This window comes from Pollachius pollachius (assembly GCF_949987615.1).
Source record: "Pollachius pollachius genome assembly, chromosome: 3".
Lineage (NCBI taxonomy): Eukaryota > Metazoa > Chordata > Actinopteri > Gadiformes > Gadidae > Pollachius > Pollachius pollachius.
Window position 1 is genome coordinate 49653312 of NC_136936.1, and position 15905 is coordinate 49669216.

Here is a 15905-nt window from a genome sequence, read left to right on the forward strand (position 1 = left end):
AGCCTGTTGAAAAGGTCAAAGGGTCAACGTTATCTACATTAGTCTGCTAATCACGGCCTGGAACATAAAGCTAGCAGACCCTTGATTGGTGTTGAGAGCTACACCTGATTTCCCTGGGCGACGAAAGCTCTAATGTGACAACTTTGCGGAAACGACAGCTCTGTGAAACAGGTCTGATCTGTAAGATGGAGCCAGCTGCGACCAAAGCTCTGTGAAACAGGTCTGATCTGGAGGATGGTGCCAGCCGTGACGACAAACAGCCATGTGAAACTGGTCGGATGTGTATGGATGGAACCATTTGTGGTGAATGCTCTGTGACACGACAGCTCTGTGGAACAGGTCTGATCTGTAAGATGGGGCCAGCCTTGACGACAAACAGCCATGTGAAACTGGTCGGATGTGTAGGTATGGAACCATTCGTGGTGAAAGCTCTGTGACACGACAGCTCTGTGAAACAGGTCTGATCTGTAGAGAACGGGCCAAGGGCCCTAGGTAAAGACATCTTTCTGCTCCTCTCGTTCTTTTGTTCAAAGTGACTTACGACAGTGAATGAATACAAACTATGATCACTGTTGAGAGCCCCAGGCTGCTCCCATCACTGACTGGCACGGCAGGGCTTCTCCCCTGACCCCGGCTCCCAGCTGCCCTTCATGTGAACGTGTCCCCTCTGATGCAGGGAACTGTAGGAGCTCGGTGGGCCACGGTGCCTCCGGCGAAGGTTCGTCTTCCAGCCGCCATCAATTGGAAAACCTGTTGGAGTAGAGCGGTCCCCGGCTCCGTTGGTTGACTTCTGGTTCGGTTGCTGGTGGTTTGGTTGGATGACGGGTCGCCGTGGTCTTTGTGTTGTGACGTCAATTATTTGAGCCGATGCTTTATTTAGACCACATGTTTCACACAATTGTTGTGCTAACACCGGTTATTTATTTATTTTTATTTTATTTTATTAACCTTTATTTTTCCAGGAATATTCTCATTGAGATTCAAAAATCTCTTTTTCAAGAGAGTCCTGGCCAAGAAGGCAGCATGCAAACATTAAAAGTGTCACATTAAAAAACAAAATTTCACACTAAAAACAAGACACAAAATGCAATAAAAAAATGTAAAAAAGCCACAAAACATATGTGACATATGTGTTGTGAATGCTTCTTTTACACACAGTGGTGTGGTCAACACACCATATATAAAGTTTTATGGGGTTGAGATAAGTCAGACACTACAAACATGGCCTCTTTGCCATGTTAAAAACCTGTAAGCGTCGCTTATTTACCATTCCGCCAACTTCCAGTATTAACGTAATTCTTACCTGTGTTCGATGCTTCATGGACCACATCCAGAGTGCCTGCTCGTCTACCGTGTGTCTCTGAATGAACCATGTGTTGAACATTTACCACTCTCCGAGTCATAGCACCAAACGATACCACAGAGGAGAAAATCCGTTCTTTATCAGTTGACATCCCCTCTGCGCACTCTCCGCTAGAGTGTACTGGACTCGGACCTGGTAACTTTGGGCTAATACATATAGGACCATAAACCCTGTTAATCCCGGGTGGACTGCGTCTCTGTTGAGCCGACTCTCGGAGCGGACATTTAGGGGGTCTTCCCCTAGTGGGGGGGGGGGGCTACATGCATACAGGGCCTTGCGGAGTGTTTAACCCCCCTGCTAAATTACTCATTTCGCTGGATAAATGCACTTATTGCAAGTCGCTTTGGATAAAAGCGTCTGCTAAATGCCCTAAATGTAAATATAAATGTAAATGGATAACAATTAAAAGTACACTAATATTTTCTATATATGACATTTTAATTTACAACGATAACACTTTAAATGAATTACTAAATGGCTGTTCACTAATTTGCTTTCAGAACTGTCCACCTTATCCTCGAGCCATGACAGAAGCATCGTCCAGTTCGTCCCTTGCTCTGTGCACCTGGACAAGCAGGGGCAGATGAGTGGGGGCGGGCTCAGACCGAAAACCAGTTTGATTAAAGAGAGTGCATGAGTCACATTTTCTGGATGTGTTATTATGGTAAACGGCCTCTATGTCATTAGGGCAATATAAAAGCTGTTATCATGCTACTCAGAAAAGGTGGGGGGAACTCGTCTTGGGAGTAACCTACTCTTGGAGTGGCAGGGATCCAAGTCCTACTCAGAATGTGATGAGTCTGTGCTGAGACTTGAGAAAATTCTGTCAGAGTTAGGTAACGACCGATTTCACCCAACGTTCCTGCCAAAAAAAAAAATTCCACCCTAAACTGCGCAACGAAATTCCCCTCCTCCTCCTTCTTCTCCTTCGAAATTACTACGGGAAAAATAATTATTATGAATGATGATATTAATATTGTTTTGTAGGGTTAGGATATGTGATATATGAAATGCAGGTGTGTTTGAGCATCCCAACAACGGGTACTGCTTTCAGATGACTGCATGATACTTATTTAACTGGGACGTTATCATGTCAGACAGACGGGTGGGAAAAATGTCGCTCCATAATTATGCTTGATGAGCTATTATCCTCGATCAGCGAACACCAAAGTTCAATTGTTGTCACACATCATTAAGAATATTATATAATAGGCTACTAATCATCTCAACACCGCACTACGAAACAGCGGTCTGGCCCACCTGGGGGAGACCCCGGTACTACCAGTTCAGAGATGAGACGAGGTGAACGAGACACACCGATAACATGTGATGTGAGGAATGTGTTGTGAGCGCTCAGATGTACAGCAGACAGGCGTCAGAGAGCACGCATGGTGCACACGGCATAGGACACGCATTCCTCCTATTCTCCCCAGTCCCCACGCAGGCCTGGCTAACCCCGGGCGGCGTGCATGGGATTCTGCGGTAATCCTTGTTGTCGTGGTGTTCAATGGCGAAGGGAAATATTGATCACGGGCAGTCAAAACAGTGGTCTGAGCGGGCCGCAGGGGGGTGGGGGGGCTCCGTTCCAATTCACCGGGGGCTCAGCCAGGCATGCTGGTCACTTAGCGAGGGCTTACCGCCCCCCACGCGGCGGTGACTCAACGATCCGGGAAGAGATACACAAGATAACATGACATTCCACGCATTATGGAGTGAGAGTCATGTGTAAACAACAACAACAACAACAACAACAACAACAACAGCCGTCAACCGCTGGTATCCCAGACTCTACTTTGTGTGCGTTTGTTAAGGCTTACCTTTCTGTGTGTGTGTGTGTGTGTGTGTGTGTGTGTGTGTGTGTGTGTGTGTGCGCGCGCGCGCGAGTGTACAGAAGTGAGACGCATATTCAAGGCCATCAAGCAGGAAGAGGCGTTGTAAGCAGACACCAGCGCCAGTGTTCTCCGTTCATGATGACCACGCGTGGTGTCGATTACAGAGTGAAGGTCTGTAGTTGTACCTGAGAGAGAGTGGACGAGGATTGGAGCGGAGAGTTCCAGCCACATTTGCATGTCTGGAAAGGTACTGGTAGGATCCCACAGGCCACAGCCCGCCTGAGGGACTGAGGATGGTTGTGCCCGGGTCCCTGCCCGCAGGCAGCCTCAACGCGGCACGCTATTCCGGTCTCCTTAGTGTCTTTCAAAGTAACCCAACCACTGACGTGTCTGGGAAGGCGTCTATCGTAAGACTTCTCCTGAGACCTCGGCCACTAAACCCAGCCCAGTGCCGCTCAATGAGGCAGGCGACGGCTATCGCAGAACCCCCAGGACCCCCCAGGACCCGGACATCCCAAGGACCCGGACCCGCGGGGTCTCCTGAGCGGACTGGGGTGGGGGGGCGATTAAAGTTCTCATTGGCTGATTTTGTGTACAGCCGTTTTCAGGTTTGAACTGCTTTTATCGCTACTGAAATGACAGCGGTCCGGACCTCGATGACTACGGGCCTGCCCAAGAGGTCTCAGGCCCCCCGGACACGTCGGTGTGTCCATGTCCGTCCGTCCGTGTCCCTATCTCAGCGGCCATGAGGTGTCAGCTCCGTCTGAACATTTACCATCACCAAAAGTCATTTACTATTTCCATTGATTAATTTTACATTCTCAATACTTGTCCTTATGTTTACCTGAATAAGCCAGTGGAATCCTTATATATTATATGAATGGCATTACAAGATAAACATATATATGTACGGAGGTCATAAGAGGACGTCTGACTGAGAAGGAAATTGAGAAGAGATTGTGATTGAAATGTCTGGGTTGGGTAAGGACAAGGACAAGACAAGTTCTGCTATCTTGAGCTATGAAGGAAACGTGCCCATAATATATGTTTACTTTCTCAAGTGTGTGTGTGTGTGTGTGTGTGTGTGTGTGTGTGTGTGTGTGTGTGTGTGTGTTTGTGTGTTTATATACTTCAAATATTGGAATCAACACACTTGTAAGACAATCTGCTGGATTCTCATGTTCTTCTTGTTTCACAGAAGATCTGGGGAACTAAAAGGAGAAAGAACAGACACCACTGCAAACAATGTTGCCTTTGGCTTCACTTCCTGAACATCAGCACTCAAGATGATGTGAGCTCATCAAAATAACACAGGAGGCTTTGATAGGTAGTAAGGTTTGTACTTTATTCTTCCGGGGGGGGGGAATTCATGCGTGGCAGCAGCTCCAATCAAATAATGCCATATAAAGAAAAATGAAGTAAGTGACATTGGAATAAATAAAATAATGTCTGAAAAAAGTATTCGTTTTTTTTTTTTTACTTCATTACCACAGCGTCTAGATGCTGCCACCTAGAGGTTCAAGGGCCAAACTAGCACGGTGTACGGTGCTGCCATCTACAGGCATGAGGGTCAAACTACCATGGCTGCACGGTGCTGCCATCTACAGTTTTAAGGGTCAAACTACCATGGCTGCACGGTGCTGCCACCTAGAGGCATGAGGGTCAAACTACCATGGCTGCACGGTGCTGCCATCTACAGTTTTATGGGGTCAAACTACCATGGCTGCAAGGTGCCGCTATCTACAGGTTTAAGGGTCAAACTACCAGTTAATTTCCCCTGTTATTTGCAGGGACTCGATTCACAACGATGATACATTTCACGTCTCAATTAGACAGAATCATAGCCTTAGTCTTTTCACCTCCATTTAATTGATCATCCAATATGATTCCCAAGTGTATTTGTATTTTGTGTATTTGCTGGTGTGTCAAGGTTAAAGTGACCTGTCCTCACCACTCCCACCTCCTTCTCGTTTACCCTCAAGACTCAATGTCACACACACACACACACACACACACACACACACACACACACACACACACACACACACACACACACAGGAAACATATTCCTTGTTTACCCAGAAAAGATAACATTAGAATGCCATTCGGCTGCTTAGCCGTGTGTTTCTGTGAAGTCAGCAGTGCAGCAAACTCTGAAGCTCCGACCAGAAGCTTTACCAGGGATCTCCTGCTCTCCTGGGCCTCTCGGATCACAAGGAACCTCCTCGTCCACCCTTCCTCTATCTACACCCAGCCTTCCTCCGGGGAGACGCAGAGGCAGAGGTGAGCAAAACGTGATACAAGAGAAAACCTAAAAGTCCTTTTTATTGGGAGGCCACTGCACATCTCTGGCCCTTTTCCTCAGACTCCTTGTGGAGCAAGGGGTTGCGGTTCCTTTTGGACGTGTGCTGGAGTGCGAGGCTTACACCGACCCCCCCCCCCCCCGTCTCCCTGTTCCTCCCCCAGGGAGCAGTATGCCCCCCCCGTCCAACGGGACGCTGGAGGACTCCCTGACACGGGCCCTCGGCCGCTACCTGGACGCCTGGCAGCGGAACGCCTCGGCGGCGGCCGATGCGCTGGACCAGACCCTGCTGGAGGAGAACTTCGTGAACGTGGAGTGGTACCTGGCCGTGATGATCGGCATGTTCGCCTTCATCGTGGTGGCCATGCTGGTGAGCACTGTGAAGTCCAAGCGCCGGGAGCACTCCAACGACCCGTACCACAAGTACATCGAGGGGGAGTGGACGGAGAAGACCGCGCAGGGCTACACCAACGCCGCCGCCAGCTGAGGCCGCCCGGCGGGACGCCGTCGGGTTATCTTCGTCCTCCCCTTCGGCATCGTCCCCGTCATCATCCTCACCATCATCATCATCATCATCCTCACCATCATCATCATCATCACCATCATCATCCTCACCATCATCATCATCCTCATCATCCTCACCATCATCATCTTCCTTGTCATGATCATCATCTTTCTTGTTGTCATTGGCGGGAAGAAAAATGGAAACGTCACTAATGAATCAAAAAAGCATACACGTAAAAAGACTTTAAAGGTCACAATAAAGGGGAGTACAAAAGGTGTGTGTCCATTTTATTTGATTGCAGCAGTACCTGCGGTTATGATGTTGGAGCTACCTAGATAGGTCCCCCTCATGGGGGAGAGGCAACAGAGACTGACAGGAGATAGAAAGACCCTCCGTGCGAAATCCCACCGGAATGAGCAGTGTCTGTGCTCTGTGTGTAAATTCAATCTGATTACTTCACACCAGGGGTCGGCCACCCCAAGCACGGGTGCCACCGCTGGCACGGGGCAGCATAATCATCGGCACACTTAAAAAACAACAACAACAAAAAAAATACGTATTTTTAATTTTTATTTTATTGTTATTATTAAAAAAAATCACAGCACAATGCGGCAGCATAATCATTACTTACTTTTTTTGCACTTTATTCTGTTTTGGGCATTTCCTCCCAGTGCAAATATGTTTAAATTAGTTACAGAAAGCAGTGTTCTGAAATGGGATCAATTAATAGGTTTTAATTTTTTAAACTATGTTGTGAGTAATAGAGAAGAAAATATTTAAAATATTGTTGCAAGTGGCCTTTATGCATCGCCTTCACATGGTTTTGCAAAGCTGTACATGTCTTAAAGATATTGATGTGGATGGTTCCAACATTCTCATATATTCTCGTTTTTACATTTCTCACAGTGCAAATATGTTTTTGAATGAGTTTCTGAAAATGGTGTTTTAAGATGGGACATATGTAATTATAATTTGTAAGCCCATGTTGCAAATATAACAACCAAGAAAACATTTAAAATGTTGATGCATGATTGTGGACTATATGGAAATAGTACAATTCCAGGTCTTCTGGAAATGTTTTTGGTCGCTGTGTCATAATACAGCTTAATTTTTAATGTATTGTTGCTTAAGGCACACTCATTAACGAGAAAATGTAAAACTGGCACTGCAAGTTGAAAAGGTTGCTGACCCCTGGTTTACACCGATAGGATAGGGAGTGATCAGTGGAAATGATCCACACCGTTTCAACTCAGAGATAAGATCATAAAAAGCTTTCATAGTTTCTAGCACTTCAATCACGTTTTCAGCTGAATTTTAAAGGACCTTCTTTTTCCTAACAGCGTTATGGCTATCATTATGAGTGTGTGCGTGATGGCTGGTTTAACCAGCCTCACCTGGCCCTAGTCAGCCTGATTAGCTGGGTGAGGCACACCCGTTTTGAGCATCATCCGGTTGCCTTTGTCGGAAGGGCCGATAAGCCGGGTAGCTGGAGAGCGGGAAGGGAACCTGCGACCACGACTAGCTCCATTTGCTCCATACCATTCATACTTTGTTCAAAGCGCAACACGATGTGGTTTCTGCAGTTTGTCATTCTCTGGGATAATGAAACGTAAAGTTATTTCCATATCTTATTCGTTGTAAGATTATACATTTTTTTAGGACAAACACTCACATGAACACACAACACTGGAGCAGTTGAGGCCGCTCAGGTGGTGTCCACTATTGAGGTTTGAAATAGCCCACACCTTAAACATGCATGCTAATTAACCCATCGACCAGTCAAACAAACGTATCAACTCACCGTATCAATAACACGCTAGCATGCAAGGAAATATGAACACAGGTTTAACACAAACACATTTAACTTTCAACTTTGAACAAGGGGGTCATAACGCCACTATATAGTAATATCGACAATTATAAATAATATTTTTGAAATTAATTGACGGCTGTCACCGTCAGCCAGCAGTATTCTATTGGACCCTCAGCCACAAGGAGAACGTGAGGAGAGAGAGTGGTACTGTAGCGCTCTGGCTGATTACAAACCTATTATATCATCTATATAACGATTAACAGCACCCACACCGGACGTTCAATTTGAGTTTCCTCCTCTGTATTGTAAGCCCGGACAGTGCCCTTGGCCACCTGTTTGCTGGCCCTGTGAACTTGTATAACTTAAAATACTTTCGCCTTTTCCACTTCAGCTCCGCCGTTCTTATCCCATGCGGCCCGCTGCCTCCGCAGACTTTCGCATCCTAAATATACACAACCCCCCCGATCTCTGGCTCAAGTCTTTCCCCAACAAACCCCCAGAGCCACTGACATCAGATAGAGGTGATAAAGCCCCCCCCCCCCCCCCTTTATAAACTCCACTGATCTCTTCCTCCGGTCCGCTCTCTTTCCCCCCACTCCCGCTCTGTCCCCGGTCGTTACCTCGTTATTTTTAGCCTCCAAACAACTGGTCTCCTAAAAATGGCCCTGTTCTGCGTCGCTGCTGTGATGTGGAGTATCCAGCCCCCCTTCGGTCACCTCCGGCCTCCACACTCCCTGTTCCCTTTGTCTCTGCTGGAGTGAAGGAGCCAGGCTGCAAGGGAGGGGGACCAGAATCACTGGATGGTTGCTACTCTTTTCCCCTTAGATTTAGGTTTTGTAGGACCCCTTTGAAGGAGCACGATTTTCCTCTGTGATATTTTGCAGCACCCTTGCAGGAACGATTTCCAGACCTCGTCTATTGTGCTGCCAGGGGGTAAAGGGTTGATCATGCACCACCTGTGGCTGATGCTGCTTCCCTTCCTGGGCCTGGTGCGCATGGCGCCGGCTGAGAAGGGTCTAGAGTTCCCCCGCTACGACGGGAAGGACCGCGTCCTGGACATCAACGACAGGAACTACCGCAAGGCCATGAACAAGTACAGCATGCTGTGTCTGCTCTACCACGAGCCCATCCCCGACAGCAAGGAGCTGCAGAAGAAGCACCAGATGACCGAGATGGTTCTGGAGGTAAGCGCTTCGGAGAAGACAGGACAGACAGGGAGTCCAGGCGGGGGACAGACAGGGAGGACAGACCGACAGGGAGTCCAGGCGGAACAGAGTGCACTTGACAAGCTTCCGGTTAATGCAAATAAACAAAAATACACAGAAAGAAATCAGAATTATAAGTGGAAGAGAGAAGGGATCTGGATGTGGGTAACGCAGCAGGAGTCCAGAGAGGTCATGGAGCTCACGGTACTATTTGATGGTACAATAGCTGGACTGTAGCTCCTCCACAGGGCAGAGGCCACCAGGGAAGGGCAAGAACTCCGGAAGCTCCGTCGTTCCAACACATTCTCGAGAGAATGTGATGTTAGAATCTAACTGCATTGACGTATGGTCCCGAGGCAAGGAGGTATGCATGGCTGTGTGTGACTTCCCAAGGTCACCATGTACATATATCGACGCCCTCTGTGTGTCTCTGCACATACTGTACACGTGCATGCAATTTTTGTGTCCATGTAAAGTAACATGAGACATAAAGTGTCACTTAGGTTAGTTCTGCCATAAGCATTTCATGTGGTTAATATGTAACGGTATAGATGCATTAATGACTTGGACATCAACTCATTGTTGCCTTGGTGTTGTCAGGCTTTTATACATCAGACCCCCCTTGCTTTGGCAGATGAGCTCAGTGTTAATCAGACCTGAGCTGGCACCCAAGTAGCAAGTGCATCCCACGGTTTGCACCTTTGCTCCATGAGTCATGCGGAAAACCATTCCATTCCTGGACCCGTCTGTATATCTTCTGTTCACCTCTGATGCCCAGTTGGATGTGAGCCTTGCAGGAGGGAGCGGGCTGCGAGCCTTTTACAGGCTTCATGAAGGCTGTCACGCCGTGTTCTCTAGCACAGTCTGCAGCGCTCGGACACCAAGTCCACACTTAGCTCTCACGGGGACATCCGAGGCATGACTACCCCCCGTGAGTCCCCAACATACCAGAAGGATCTGTTCTGCAGTTCGAGATCCACCTCCAGCTCTCAGTCTGAGCAGACCGTGAGGGTGCCCCCTGGACATATCCCTCTTAGCTGTAAAACAAATAATCAAACACTCATCTGTCTGCCAGGGCGGCCGGACACAGCCATCTTTAACAGAATACCCTTAAATAGATTTCTGATGTCTGAAATCTTCAGCGGGCTACCGCAGAGGGCACTGTGTGTGCACTGTGTGTGTACTGTTCCCAGTCTCACGTTTCACATAGCTGGTGTTGATTTACTCTGTGATCTGTCAGAGGAAACCCGAGTCCAGTGTTGCTTACGACCTGATAATAGCTTCAGTCGTGCACCCAACAGGTGGGCCTAGCATCTCTCCAGAGCCGGCCATCGCTAGCAAGCAAAATGTTTTGGCGCTTTTAATTTTCAATTAAAAGTCTCTTTCCAAAATGACAAACGGGCAGATCGGTTTTCACTCATTACATAGATGACCGATATATTGCTTGCATAATTGGCATTTGGAAATACTCAAAGGTTTATTATCACAGAAACTAATGCTTGTGTATCCCCCTACCTCAAGGTATTTGGCTAGCACGGCTAACACAAAGCTGTAGATTCTCTGGAGTTTCTCAACCATACACCATTGAGGTCAGATTGGTGTCTCCCAAAATGTCTGCGTATTCATTTAAATGCCAAGCCAACTGGTTTAAATTCAGAGCACACTATAAGGTGATGCTTGGCTTCTATTTCTGAGCCGGGCGCTTTGGGACATGATGTATGACCCCGTCTCTTTAGCGCTGAGGCTCTGCTCTCTCGGTTGTTATCTTCCTGATGACGTCACCATCGCCCTTAGTCAAGCCCCACTCCATCTTCCTGCCAAGAAAGGGACACTTTTGTGTGAAAGGATCTTTCTACACTCTGGAGTCGGCTGAAAAGGTTCAAAAGGTGATACAAACACATCGACTAGTACCCTTGAACTCAATGTCCTTTAGGGTTGATGTGATCAACTATAGAAAACAAAGTCTGTCAACCTCCAGGTGCCCTGTAGAAGGTTCCATTTCGTTACCATGTGTTGCTAATGTAGCTTTCCTAGCTGGTGTAAAGACCTCATAGCACTAACATTGACCTTCTCCCACCATCATTGACCTGTCCTTCTGTGTGTCGTGTGAAGCTTGTGGCCCAGGTGCTGGAGGAGAAGGACATTGGATTTGGAATGGTGGATGCCAAGAAAGATGCCAAGGTGGCAAAGAAACTGGGTAAGCGGGGAATTATCCCAGCGCTGCTTGACCAAATAGAACTGCTCATCAATATCCACAACCTACATGTCAGCATTCCCCAGCAAGACGCATTTACATTTACATTGTGGGGATTTTGCTGACGCTTTTAACCGAAGCGTCTTACATCCATTCATTGCCACATTGCCACAGCCAACCACGCATGGCGACAGCCAGATCGTCAGGAGCAGTCAGGGTTAGGCATCTTGCTCTGGGATACCTGTGCACTCAGCTAGGAGGAGCTGGAAATCAAACTAGCAATCTTCTGTTACTTCCTGAGCTACTACCGCCCTGAAGTAGCCTGACTCCCACCCGCTCATTAGTGACTATGTATCTCAAAGAAAAATGGCACTTTGGATCAAAGCGTAACGACTAAGTCAATGACTGAGCAGTATCAGGTGCAGGAGTCCTATGAAAGCAAACACCTTGTTGTACAGGAGAGGAGAACAGGAGAGTATGTAAACAAGGAGTGGTTGTAATGTCCAGGTGTTTCCCTGCAGGTCTGGATGAGGTGGACAGCGTGTATGTGTTCAAGGAGGACCGCGTCATCGAGTTCGACGGCCTGCTGTCGGCCAACACCATGACAGAGTTCCTGCTGGATGTGAGAAAGCTAAACTGGGACGGAATTGTGTTGAAACCATATTATTGTGAATCTTACAAAGAAACATTCTGTCAGTCATTCTAGAAACTAGCCTTTTTCTTCTAGAGGTTCACATTTGTGAATGAAACGGTGATCTGATTGGTTGTGTTGTTCTGGTATTGTAACCAGTGTGTGATAGTTTTTGCCCTGAGGTAAGATTTGCCCTCTCATTGGACATGCTAAGCATCCCACAGCCCAGTGTTGCTCTGAAGGCCCTGGCCCCCTGCTGTGCGTGTGTCTGTAGCTGCTGGAGGAGCCGGTGGAGGTTCTGGACAACGCTCTGGAGCTCAGGGCCTTCCACAGGATGGATGAGGATATCAGGCTCGTCGGCTTCTTCAAGAACAAGGAGTCGGAACGTGAGTGTTGAGCATCACCTCTCCTCTGAGGTGTCTCACCGGTGGCATTCAGGCTGGTGTTCAGGCTAGTGGGTAGGCTAGCGTTCAGGCTAGCGTTCAGGCTAGTGGGCGGGCTAGTGTTTAGGCTAGTTTGAAGGCTAGTGGGAAAACTAGCGTTCAGGCTAGTGTACAGGCTAGCGTTCAGGCCAGCGTTCAGGCAAGCGTCCAGGCTAGCGTCCAGGCTAGCGTTCAGGCTATCGTTCAGGCCTGTCTTAAGGCTAACGGGCAGGCTAGTGGGCCGGCTAGTGTTCAGGCTATCGTTCAGGCCTGTGTTAAGGCTAACGGGCAGGCTAGTGGGCCGGCTAGTGTTCAGGCTAGCGTTCAGGCTAGTGTTCAGGCTATCGTTCAGGCCTGTCTTAAGGCTGACGGGCAGGCTAGTGGGCCAGGCTAGCGTTCAGGCTAGCGTTCAGGCTCGTGGAACCTGGGTCTTTTTCCTTCCAGCTTCCGGCGTTAGTGTTGGCAGCTCTGTCCGCCTGACTGAAGGTGAAGCAGTCAGTCAGGTACCTCTAGTGAACCGGTGTTGTGGTTGTGTTGTGTTGTGGTGTTTCTTCCTTGGTGCACCGAGGGCGTTCATTACACCCCCGTTCCGTGTGCAGGCATCGTACTGGTGGAGGTTTCCATGACAACGCGTCATTCAACACCGTTTTCTTCCTACCAATCAATTCAATTCAATTGTCTCTGTACAGCCCTTAATCACAGGGCCAGTCTCCGAGGGCTGAGCGGGCCGTGTACATAGGACACCATCCTCCCAGCTGTTGTTGTTCTTACTATTACTGTTCTCCAAACCGGGGAACTGAGTTCACTGCGGTCGGCCGTGATCAGTAAAGCTTTTGAGTCTCCTCCGAGCCCATCTCTGAGACCGGACTCTAAGAGGTCAAAGGTTCAACTATATTGGTCGCACTAATGTATCAGTGGCGTGTCTCCGGAGACTGGCGGAAGAGTCCCCGGATGTGGGCTGCATGGTGATGACATGAGTGATGCGTTGATATAAACACCATCTGAGGTCTTAATCTCCCCCCTCTCTCTGGCTCCTTCCTGCTCCAGATTTCGAGGCGTTTAAAGAAGCAGCCGAGCAGTTTCAGCCCTACATTAAGTTCTTTGCCACGTTTGAGAAAACTGTGAGTGATATATACATAAACACACATCATAAGAGATAAAACATGTATTAGTCTTTATTTAATAAGGTATCCGACTGAATGACCCAATGCTGTAGTGAATGACTGAATGGCAAAAGTAACGTGAGGAAACTCATTATAAATCAGAAGAATGAAGAATTTATAAAAACAGTGAGTGATGAAGTCATGAATGATCTGGATGTTAATGAATTCATAACCTCGTTGTTTATGAACACATGAACGACCGACCTGGTTGTTTATGACGTCATGAATGACCTGGTTGTTTATGAATACATGAATGACCTTCTTGTTTAGGAATACAATAATGACCTGGTTGTTTATGAATACATGAATGACCTGGTTGTTTTTGAACACATAAATGACCTGGTTGTTTATGAACACATAAATTACCTGCTTGTTTATGATGTCATGAATGACCTGGTTGTTAATGAAGTCATGAATGAGCTTGTTATTTATGAACACATGAATGAGCTGGTGTTTCTGCTCCAGGTGGCCAAGCAGCTGACCCTGAAGATGAACGAGGTGGACTTCTACGAGCCGTTCATGGAGGAGCCCGTCACCATCCCCGAGAAGCCCCACTCAGAGGAGGAGCTGGTGGCTTTCATCACCCAGCACAGACGGTACGCAGGTCACCTGACCACCCACAGGTCACCTGACCACACACAGGTCACCTGACCACACACGTAGGTCACCTGACCACACACAGGTCACCTGACCACACACATAGGTCACCTGACCACACACATAGGTCACCTGACCACACACAGGTCACCTGACCACACACATAGGTCACCTGACCACACACTACCACTCACACACACACACACACACACACACACACACACACACACACACACACACACACACACACACACACACACTACCCCTCAACCACACACACACACACAGGTCACTTGACCACACACTGTTTTATTACACACTGTTTGGGGGATGTGGCGACAGACAGAACTTCCACACAACAGTTGACACATGTAAGGGATGCAGGACATTCCAGCGCTGAGGTTGTTTTAATCCAGGCCAGGAGGTTCTGGGTGCAAAACCCATTGCCTGCATTCTACCTGTGGTTGCCCTTGAGCGAAACGTCTTAACCTTCACTTGAAATCACTTTGGATGAAACTGTGGGCTGGTGGTTTGACATTACGTTTCAACGTGAGATTGAAGAAGCGGTGTGTGTGTGTGGCGGAGACTGAGCGTGTCCCTTGTGTTGTCAGGCCGACCCTGAGGAAGCTGCGTGCTGAGGACATGTTTGAGACCTGGGTGAGTAGAGCGATGGATCACACCGTGTCAGTGGGAGTCATGGTGTCATGATCATGGCGTCATGGTAGCCTGGGTATACGGTGGTAGCCTGGATTCCATGGATCCGAATTTCCATGGATCCGATGGGTGTGTCGAATAGACGTCGTCATCGTCTGGCCGTCCCTCCCCGGGGAGGGACGGCCAGACGATGACGACGTCTATTCGACACACCCATCGTCTTCTTCCTCATCGAATTTCTGTCGCTCTACATACGTCATCTGGTATAATTGACACGATTGGCTATGAGCTACGTACAGACTCATATGATAGACATTCGCAGCGCCCAATAAACGGCTCCGGGCAATCATAAACCACGCCTCAAATACGAGAAAATGAATGTGTGGTTCCCAGACCTCATCTCAATGTGGATTGAGATGAGGTCTGGCGTTAGCCAGGCTAGCGTCACGGTGCACCAGTGTGACGTCCACACGTCTGCTCTCTTCACTTCAGGAGGACGATATCGAAGGGATCCACATCGTGGCCTTCGCTGAGGAGGAGGACCCAGGTGAGGCCACCGCTCTGACGTCACGCCTCATACTGAGGATCAGATACAGGACTACGGGACGTGTCTGTTATGCAGCGGCTTGAGAGGCCGTAGGGCCAGGTGTCAAACCTTACCCCATACTCACGTCAAATACTCTCACATATTACTGAGATGGAAGTGGAGTATGTGAAAAGATTTTCAGTAGTATGATAAGTGAAGTGAATGAAATAAGGCCTGTATATAACATAAATGGTTTATTTAACCTCACTTTATCAGGAAGTCTGACCAACATCGAAATCTCCTTTAATATCTAATGTTTATGTTTATTACATATACATAAAGTATAACAAGCAGCACAATTTCAGAGACACATGCATCAGCCGAAACAAAGGCTTTCAATACCACCTATACGCTAGAAAAGTAATGTTTTGAGGACTCTTCATGGTGATGGTGTCTCCTGACCTCCTGACCCGGGTTGTGTGTCCCGGCAGATGGTTTTGAGTTCCTGGAGATCCTGAAGGAGGTGGCCCGCGAGAACACCCACCTCCCGGACCTCAGCATCGTCTGGATCGACCCCGACGACTTCTCTCTGGTGAGACCACATCACATTATGGACAGGTGGACAGACTGACAGACAGATGGACAGAGAGACTGACCGACTGATTGACAGACTGATTGACAGACAGACGGAGGAATAG

General features: G+C 48.1%; 2 protein-coding genes across 2 annotated transcripts in view; both read left to right on the forward strand.

Moving 5' to 3' along the window:
• Positions 1-3084: 3084 nt before the first annotated feature.
• Positions 3085-5984, forward strand: LOC307073893 (potassium voltage-gated channel subfamily E member 2-like; the record flags this gene model as incomplete). The annotated part of the gene is made up of 2 exons (XM_079733852.1): positions 3085-3139; positions 5662-5984. 2 exons carry the CDS (start codon positions 3085-3087, stop codon positions 5982-5984), a joined length of 378 nt encoding a protein of 125 aa, XP_079589978.1.
• A 2778-nt stretch (positions 5985-8762) lies between these two features.
• The window catches only part of casq2 (calsequestrin 2), a gene marked incomplete at both ends in the record, with an annotated part of 7877 nt that continues 734 nt past the window's right edge, over positions 8763-15905 (forward strand). Inside the window, 9 exons of the mRNA XM_079733976.1 lie at positions 8763-8999; positions 11133-11217; positions 11736-11836; positions 12120-12231; positions 13315-13388; positions 13896-14026; positions 14639-14684; positions 15174-15228; positions 15699-15799. Of these exons, the coding sequence (XP_079590102.1) occupies positions 8763-8999; positions 11133-11217; positions 11736-11836; positions 12120-12231; positions 13315-13388; positions 13896-14026; positions 14639-14684; positions 15174-15228; positions 15699-15799 (942 nt within the window). The remainder of the gene's footprint in view (positions 9000-11132; positions 11218-11735; positions 11837-12119; positions 12232-13314; positions 13389-13895; positions 14027-14638; positions 14685-15173; positions 15229-15698; positions 15800-15905) is intronic.